Genomic DNA, 9790 nt, shown 5'->3' on the forward strand with positions numbered 1-9790 from the left:
ACAGCCCGTCTCCTATCTTAGCCTCCTATCATTTCACTAGGAACGCCAGGGCTCCGACCTCACAGGCTCAGGCTGAGGAGTACGTGAGGGCAAGGCTTACTATCACAGAAAGTACTTCACCAACATCAGTGTCTAGCACAAAGCTATGGTATAAGTTGAAGCAGACTTCTTTGAAGCATCTTAATGTTTTTGAGACTTCTACTGATATTCTGGTAATATTTCCCCTGGTTCTGTGCTCTGAGGATATCAGAAATCACTCTTAATCTACAGGGTGCATTTTAATTGGGGAAAAATGACTACTTGACACTTTAAAAGCTGAAGAATTTGGGGGTTTGGTTCTTCTTTTTTTAAATAAACAGTCCTCTTCCATCTCCTTAGTCTGCCCATCAGTAGTAAAGAGACAAGGCCAGGGTAATGGGAAACTCTTCCCTTTGGGCCATCACTTTTGTAAACAGAAGAGAATGGATGAAGCTATTTGTCCTTCCCAATTTCCACAGCGAGTCCATGGTGTACTGTGTATGCTCTGTGGTGTTCAAGGGTCATTAGGAAGAAAAGAATTTCTCGACAGATCTGGGTGTGGTGGTGCACGCCTTTAATTCTAACACTTCAGTGGCAGAAGCAGGCAGATCTCTGTGAATTCCAGGCCAGACTGGACTACATAATGAGTTCTAGGATAGCCAGGGCTGCATAGTGAGACCCTGTCTCAAGAAACAAAAAACAGAAAACAACAACAAAAAGAAACAAAAGTGTCACTGGAGAGTATGAACTGAGGGGCAGGGCATTCCCTGTTTAATATGGCATGCAGGACTGCACAGACCATCCAGTGACTAGCCCCAGGAAGCACACAGTCACCTCATCTAATTTGTGAAAGCAAAGGGCTTTCTGAGAACAACTCCAGGCTGGAGGCCAGCTTCCTCAGGTCTCATTAAGTTGCTCCCAGGGAGTTGAGGGTTTAGGCTCTGCCATGTTCCATTAAGCTGATGCTGGGAATCAGGGTGCAGAGGGACTGGAATGGGCATGCAGCCTCCCCGGGAGTGAGACTTCTAAGTGCCCGACTTCCTTTGGAGACAGTGTGAAGATGCATGCCATAATGTGAAGGGAAGGCTGGCAGAGGCGTGCAACCCACGCATGGGCTGACAGGCTGTGGCGTTCGTAGCTCCTAAGCAACCTTGGTGCTATCTGTGGCCCCCCTTCCTTCCTTCCTTCCTTCCAGACTCACTTCCAGGTTTCTACTTTAGGGGAGGGCTCAATCATACTCCTCTCCCCACTCCCCAGAAGTCCCTTCATCTACACCTGCTGCTTCCACCTGTACCATTTCCGAGCGGGTGTGGCCCCGGGGTTGGGCAGTCTACATAGAGCAGGAAGTCTTACTCCTCTCATTCCCATGTAGCTGTGGTGCTTGTAGCTGTCCCCAGGCTTCTCGAACAAAAAGGTACCGTCATATCCACTCAGGTAGCCGGCAAGACCGATCAGCATCTGAGGAGAGAGGCATGATCACACAAAAAGATGAAATGTTTAGAAAAAGATTCCTCTGTCCCGTTCTCTCCAGCTGCATGCACAGCCTTCAGTTTCCCTGGACAACAGGCCAGAGAAGTGCCAGTGTGGCCTTTTGTCTTGCAGCTGCTGCAGAGTCAAACATCCTTTGTCTAAAGAGCTTGTTGCTTGAAACAAACCCTCTCTTGTGCCACAGCTCAGTTCTTGGGACTAGTGCAGACTGAAAATTTAGGGAGGAAAACACTCCCTAATTTGAAGGGAGGGTCAGTGAGGGGCTCACACATGCAGCTTTATTTCTTTCATTTGCTGTGAAGTGAAACATGACAGCTCTGGGGAAGGAAGGTCCTGGGCATCCCCACTCCTGGGAGACTGGCCTTCCTCGGAAAGAGAAGAGGCTCCAGTCACAATGGAGAGGGAGGAAAGGGGCCAAGGGGCTGCACAGGAGGAGTAAGGGGCAGGAATGAGAAAGAGAATGCAAAACAGAGGCATTTCCCCAGACAGGGAGGGGGGGAGGGTGGGAGGGGGGGGAGGGCGACTGAGAGAGAGAGAGAGAGAGAGAGAGAGATTGAGATTCTCCTTCTGCAACACAGAGCTCCAATAGTAACTGCTCTACCCAGCTGTGCTGAGCTTCCCAGGTCCAGGCACAACTGCTTGTCTCTGTTGTTAAAAGCAGACAGGAAGAGGTAAGGCTTTTCTTGGCTCAGAACTAACTCTACATCGGGCTACAAGGCCTACCTCTCTACACATCCTTCCCTGGAGGGGTTTTGTCCCCAACCCTAGCCTAGGAGCTCAGGCATCTTTGGTTCAACCTGACAGACCATTACCCTGGGATCTGAAGATCTGAGTCTACAGTTAGGAGGAGAGGATTTTTTGAATACTAAAACTAATCCATTTGTCTTCTCAGAGGAAGTTGTTTTTAAAAGAGTAAAACAAAATTTAATTGGTAGAATTTTTAACTGTAAAACGCTAGGGAACAGGTCAATATGTGCATTGGGAATCAAGAGAAGGAAAAAGTTTAATTTTTATAGATTAAGCTCCTCTAAGTTATATTTCCTTTATGTAGTATATTATACTTCTATAAAATTAATGAATTTAAAAGTAGTTTTAAATGTATCTACAAGGTTGTATAATCATCACTACTATGCTATTCTAGAACATTTCATCATCCTGAGAAGAAACCTCCTTGTATCAGAACATTATTCTTTTATATGGGTGAACAATATTCTGCTGTAAGGATATACCACATTTGTTTATCCATCCATCAGTTGATGGATGCTCTTCTCCATTTCTAAGTCCAAAGAATCCCTAAAAACACCAAAGATTTTCTATCAAAGTACCTGGTCATGGAATTCTGAACTCTAAGAATTAAGTCCAAATCTAACACTTGGCTCCAGTTCTTAGATGCCATCTGTCCAGTAAAAGATGGTTAATTACCACACTGCTTACCTTTCCCAGAGGTGGGTGTACATCAAAGAAAAAGGTGCGGTTAATATAGTAACTTCCCATTTTTCCAAAATGAGTCTCATCCCAACTAAAGGAAAAACATAAAAATTTAATAAATCATAGTTAAAGTCACAATTAAAACCAAGGGTCATGAGTTTCAAGCATATAATATGCAGGTTGCCTTTTTAAAAAAAATCTTTTGACATAGTGGTTTGAGTTAAACCTTTCAAGCTGGCTATCAACCTAGATCTTGATAATGAGAAAAGTTAACAAATATTTACCTAGCAGTTACTATAAATTTAAATTAAATATAGTCTTCTTCTGTATTTTGAGTTCCTATCAATTTATTCTAAAGCAGCAGTGTTTCCTGTAACATGGAAAGGGTTTTGTAAAGGAGCTTCTTCCCAGCCTGGTAACTTCTCACTCTGATGCCAGTGGGTCTTTGAATGCACCTTGCTACACTGTCAGGCTACTGGTTCTAGAGCCTTTAAAGCAAGACTATCACAGAAGAGCCAGATGCTTGCTATCCACCAACCTGCTGAACTGTCCCAACATTTTCTGTTAGTCTTAACAGAAAATGCTCCTGTCAGGCATCTGGTCACAGCACTGAAGAAATTAATTAATACATTGTTATGATCAGCACTCAGGAGGCTAAGACAAAAGGATGGGTAAACACTTTAAGGCTAGTCTGGTCTACACAGCAAGACCTTGTCTCAAAAAGCAAAGCAAAACCAAACAAATAAAAACCACTGAAAGCTCCTTGGGTAAGCTGTGTGCTCAAGGCAAAAAGTACATGCACCTTGTGCGCTGGCTCAGAACCCTAAATTCCTTGACGCCTCTTTCTCTGCCATTATCTTCAGCCACTTTAAAGAGGAAGGTCACATGTCCCCAAGCAGACTGAAGACCGTACACATTCATCTTAGGATGCTAGAGAACTCCAGGGAGGAATGGACCTAAACTCAGAGCTCTCCTGCATAAAGACCCCTATCCCTCCTGCCCAGACCCATGGGGGCCACATGGAGGGTATACAGGGATTACCAAAGGCACTAAGGACTGCAGTGTGTACAGAGCTAAAAGACAAAGCACCTCTAAGTCCAGGGGCTCCCTGAACAGATGGAAGAACACTGGAGAAGGAGTGGCCAAGTCAGTGACGAGGTAAGTGAGAAAAGTTTTCTACCTCTCTGGTCAATATTCCCACAGCCCATGAAATGGCATGCTCTCTGGGTGGTACTGGATATATTAAGCTCATTAGTTCAAGGGGGAAAAGAGGCCAAGTTTAACTAATTAGGTCTCAGCCAAGTTTGCAGTAGTTAAAGTACCTTGCAGGTAGGAGTCACGGATTGTTGTTGGGTACCCACTGCTAAATGTACAGCTTGTATTGACCTCAAAAAATATCAAAGGAAATTATCTCATTCAAGGATTATTGTGTACAGAGAGGTAGCCCTGTTCCCTCCTAGGGGTCCAGGAGAAATAAATCCCTGAAAAGGAAAGAGAATGCAGCTTTAAAGGGCTAGGGAGATAGCAAAGAGTTTTGTGAACAGGAAAACCTGAGCATGGATTCCCAGCAACCGTATAAAAAATAGGTGTGGTAGAGTGCCCATTATCCTAGAACTGAGTAGGCCGGCCAGCTCCAAGTACAGAGAGAGTCAGCCCCTCCCTAAAAAATAAGGCGTAGACAAAGGAAGACATTCAATATCAACTTCTATATGCACTGCACACACACACACACACACACACACACACACACACACACACACAAGCACAAGTGCATAGCCCCCCCCCACATACATGCAGGTGCACAGCTACCCCCCCCCTCCGCCCCAGGCATACACATGCACACACACACACAAGCCCATAGGTGCACACACACCCATTAAGGACTGCTAGAATACTATGAAATTAGTTACCGGCATAATAGTGCCACCTGCTGAACACAGGTACTAAAAGGCCAATTACTAACCTCTTATTGAAAGGCTGCCTTAGTCACAAAAGCCTCAGAGGGCTCTCTGGCCCTCCATTGGAATAGATTAACTTGGAGTTTATAACTAACAAAAGGAGGACTCAACAAGTGGGTGTAGTCAAGGAGACAGTCAACCTGGCCCAGGAGGCTGCTCAGTTCCACATAAAGCAGCAGGTGCCCCCTTTGGGAGAAATGACTTCCTATTCCACTCTGAAGCACAGCCACTAGTTCAGTGGGGCCGATGACTCACTGAGCTCCTTTACAGTGCCCATACCTGGTTCTCTGAGGGTTAGGCTAAGCAAAAAGCTGATGATACCCACTGGGTGGCAGCAGCTATCTTGCCCTAAAGACAACTGTGCTCAATAGTTTCATGTCAACTTGACACAAGCTAAAATCACCCGAGAGGAGGGAAAGTCAATTAAGAAAATGCCTCCATAAGATCAGGCTCTAGGCAAGCCTGTAGGATATTTCTTAACTAGTGATTGATCGGGGAGGGCCAAGCCCATTGTGGGTGGTGCCATCCCTGGGCTTGGTGGTCCTGGGTTCTATAAGAAAGCAGGCTGAGCAAGCCATTGGAAGCAAGCCAGTAAGCAGCACTCTTCCATGGCCTCTGCATCAGCTCCTGCCTCCAGGTTCCTGCCCTGTTTGAGTTCCTGTCCTGACTTCCTTTGATGATGAACAGTGATATGGACGGGTAAGCCAAATAAACCCTCTCCTCCTCAAGTTAGTGTGGTCATGGTGTTTATCACAGCAATAGTAACCCTAACTAAGACAATAATTCTGGCTGCCTGACTACACAGTCAAAGTTGAAAGGTCTGACATACCACTTGGAAGATTATGTACTGAGAGACTCAAGACACTCTCCAGGGAGCTGGAAACTGTCGGCCTACTGACAGAGTAGTCCTGTTTACTCATGAAGATACCTATCATACAGGATGTAGTCTGATATGAATAGCTACACTCAAGCTCCTAATCAAGCCTACACATAGGGTGTGAAAACACATGTGGTATCATGAACTGATTGAGCACCAAGTTTTAAAGACCACAGGTCTCTAAAGCAGAAGCCACCACGGCATCCCAGCCTGTTGTGGAATATTTGTCTACTGTAAAGATGTGTCTCTGCCTATGGCATTTTCTGACTGGTTTAATAGTTAAATGGCCAATAGCTAGTTAGGAGAGAATAGGCAGGACTTCCGGGCAAAGAGAGAGAAATTGGGAGGAGGAATCTAGACATTTCACCAGCAGACTCAGAGCAAGTAGGATGTACCATACTAAGAGGTAACCGAGCCAAATGGCACAATGTAGATTAAAAAAAATGTGTTAGTTGAGTTATAAGAAAGAGCTGGTTGGGCAAAAGCCTGAGCTAAGGGCAAGCTTTCATAATTAATAGTAAATCTCCAGGTCATTATTTGTGGGTTGGCGGTCCAAAGACAGTCCAACAAGAAAGCCTGCTGCACCAGGTTCCTGCCAAAAGCTGGCCTACTTGCTTTGAGGAGTAAGGAATCCTCCATTGGGCATTGACTGCCTGCTCCTAAGACACCGAGTCCACTGCTGTCCTCATCAGTCCTTACTGCTGCTGTCACCCTCTCAAGTTACAGAAAGGCTGCAGCTCTGGCTCAGGGACTCTGGATAAACCACTGTGGTCCTGACAATTAATGGCATCTTACCAGTTTTCCAAACCATCTAGTCCGACGGTGCTACACCTTTTTGTCACATGGTCGTCTAACAATGGGCCAACAGTCAAGGTAATAACAGACCACCCAAGCTCCCATCACCCACAAACAACTGATATTGTCAAGTATTGGACAGTTTCCTCAGAAGCCAACTTAAAAGGTTTGACTCGACCCCCATCACCTCCTCCTGGCCTACACACTTTAGACAACAGTCTGGTCCTTATGCACTCATCCCCACAAAACTTCATCTCCTCTTAACTATCAACTATCAGAAAAAAAGGAGTGGAGCTATAAAACGCTGCTTAGGAGAACTGGGGTTTCCGTGACCATGGTATGTCTTTCTTCTTAGAGACACTCTAGATCAGCAGGGTAAGGAAAGGTGACAATACTCAAATTTAATTCTAGTTTCATCTCCTGGATTGTCTAACTGGAGCTAAATGGCCTAGGACATAAACACAATGACACTTAGCTGAGTACAAGTCTCCCCACAATGCCTACCTGTGTCAGAGAGAAGACACAATAGGTCTCCATGAGTTTTCTAACAATGCCTGTGGTAATAAGGTCTGGATATAAACAGGTTACAAGGCAAACAGAAACTGGTATTGGACACACTACCATCATGGGCAGAGTTATGGACAGAAACAACCTCAACACCTGAGGAAGAAAGACATTAGAGTTCTGGAGATGCACAGAGAATGGAAACATTAATTCTCTCTTTGTCCCCTAAGTCAAACCCCAAAGCCTGGCAACATTCAGATGGGCCACTTACATTAAGTGGCAGCCTATGACAGTAACTCAACCTGTAGCTGGAAACAGAAAAACTCATGTGGATGGACTGGATGGACATGGACAGTCTTGAGCTGCTCTCATGTGGTTGATGACATCAGTACCAACTCCCCAAAAATCAGCTCCCTGGTATGTGTGCACAGATGGCACAATTTTCTGTTTATCTCACTCTATAGAGTGCATCATGTACTCTTCTCTAAAGTACTAGGGACCTTAGTTATGCCCATACAGTCACTGGGCTTCAACTACTCAATGATACTGCCTAATCCAATTAAATGATGATCCAAATCAAACTGAAACCAAATGCCCTGCATCTCTTTAGGTATTGTGTTAGTATATAAGGAATAGGCTACTGAATGTCTCTCCGTTAGACATGGGAGGTGCACCATTTTAACGGAGTGTTGTAATTATTGGCAATGGTACCAAAGATCAGAATCAACCTAAACTGCTATGCACAGATCTTAATGGGTAGTTTATTGCCCTTAGACCACATTTCATGCTGTCTGAAATAAGACTTCTCGTCCCTCATCAGGACTTAATCATAGGAGGCAAAATCCAGGACCCTGAAGGACATAGCTGAGGTGAATACCAAAGGCTGGCATCATCCTGCTGCTTGGAGTCTCATTGAGAGTAGCCACAGTTAATTACTGTATGAGACAAACTGAACAGATCTGGTCTCTGCCTCTGTCAGCTATGCTAATTGGAGTAGCTAACAGAGTTGTATGTTAACATGAAACATCTTCTAGAAGTCAAGGCAGTTTGTGACTGAGGGGTAATAAAGCTTGTTAGGAGAGGAAGTCCTCCCTCAATGTCTTATATATCCACACGTGGGCCAAGAATGCACCTAGAATGCCCTGACTGCATTTTACCTGGGCCGTTTCTTAGGGCTGTGCTTGCAACAAGCAAACCCGAGATGGATGGCAATGTCTCCCGCTAGAACAGGGTTACATACTGCTTGTGGTAAAACAGATTTCCCAAACTTGTCATTCCTTGGACCTTATGCAAGCCACTGCAGGTGCAGTCATCTCTTCCGGCATGGCCCGTCATCCAGTGGGACTCGGCAGGGAGTGAGGGAACCTAACTCCAGGGATGCTGACACCTAGTCCGCTTCCTGCAATAGTCTTCCGAGTCTAACATTTCCCAGCAGCCATGAAACAGCAGTGTTTCGCAGCTAACTTATTAATTTCCAGGGAGAGTGGCCCTGGGAGTGTGTTTGCTTGGTTTCTTTTTGTTCAATAAGTTCCATTTGTGAAACCTTCTACACTAAGTTTGTTTCTCTTTGGTAAGACAGAGAAAATAGAACATTCCTTTTAGCCAAAGATCAAGTTACTCTACGATGGGCTTAGCCTCAGCTTTAACTCAGCCTCAAGCCAGCATCTGTATCATACAAAATAAAGCCTTCTAGAAATTAATTCTTTTCTCACAGTACCACACCAGGCCTGTTGCGGGGAATCTGTGCAACCATTCCTTGATACCCAAATTGTCTTTATAGGATTAAAGACCCTAAGTTTTTTTTTTTCCTTTGAAAACTAGGCCTTGGGAAATTAAGTACTATGAATTTACTATTTTCTGAGGAAAGTTCAAAGCACCTCTGGGCGCCACCATTTGAAAACCAAGGTAGCCTAGAAGACGTGAGAACCTCTTCTGCAAACCCTGAGACCCATCAGAGCAAACCTATTCTTCTTCTCAGAGACTGGACTTACAGAGAAGCGGCCCCTCGCCTCCATCCCACCTCCACCTCCATCTCCATCCCACCCCACCCCACCCCACCCCCCAAAAACCCTCAGGAACTATCACAGACTTGTCACGCCTCCAGTGAGTCCCGCCCCCTTCGTGCCCTCAGGCCAATCAGAGGGAGGCATCCCTCCCTCTCAGTTGCCATGGTGCCCGCCAAGTCCCGTCCGCCCCTTACCAGATGTGCGCCGGCTGGTCCAGCCGGTGGAAGCGGGTGGCGAAGGACAGCAGCGTCACCACGGCCAGCGTGGCCCACCGGCCTGCCGCCTCCAAGTGCCGCGAGCTCCAAGCAGGCCGTTTGAGCCTCCGTGCTGCAACCGGGGGGACCGTGTCCCGGCCCACGGCCCTGACAGCCTGCGGCGCGCAGCGGCCCCTCCGGGGACGCAGCTCGGAACCCGCTAGGCCGCCGCCTATGGCAGGCGGCATCCTCCCCTTTCTGAGGATTACCCTCCGGACCGGAGGCGCGCTGGGTCTTGCCCGCAGCCCCGTCAAGGAGTCATAGGAGGGCGGCTCGAGGTGCCCTGGGATTTGTAGTTCCCTCCGCTTACCGCGGAGCGCCAGGCCCCGGGCTCTGGGCGGGGCGTGAATGGTAGTGGCCGCCCGGACCGCTAAGAAGCGGCCTGAGGAGTAGAGCATGGCGGGAGGCGGAGGGACGCTGAAGGACCCAGAGACCCGGGACGGCTCACGAACTACAACTCCC

The 9790-nt window shown here is 46.7% G+C and overlaps 1 protein-coding gene across 2 annotated transcripts in view; it reads right to left on the reverse strand.

Annotated features, from left to right (window-relative positions):
- The window catches only part of Pomt2 (protein O-mannosyltransferase 2), a 40588-nt gene extending 30862 nt beyond the window's left edge, over positions 1-9726 (reverse strand). The window contains exons 1-3 of one of the 2 annotated variants that reach the window (XM_006990313.4): positions 9269-9726; positions 2941-3025; positions 1372-1476 (exon numbers count right to left, since the gene is read on the reverse strand). In XM_006990313.4, the coding sequence (XP_006990375.1) occupies positions 1372-1476; positions 2941-3025; positions 9269-9726 (648 nt within the window). Of the gene's footprint in view, positions 1-1371; positions 1477-2940; positions 3026-8308; positions 9171-9268 lie in introns of those variants that run through there. The other variant, XM_042260977.2, reaches the window with a different exon arrangement.
- Positions 9727-9790: the final 64 nt, after the last annotated feature.

Source organism: Peromyscus maniculatus, chromosome 14 (assembly GCF_049852395.1).
Source record: "Peromyscus maniculatus bairdii isolate BWxNUB_F1_BW_parent chromosome 14, HU_Pman_BW_mat_3.1, whole genome shotgun sequence".
In the NCBI taxonomy this organism is placed as follows: domain Eukaryota; kingdom Metazoa; phylum Chordata; class Mammalia; order Rodentia; family Cricetidae; genus Peromyscus; species Peromyscus maniculatus.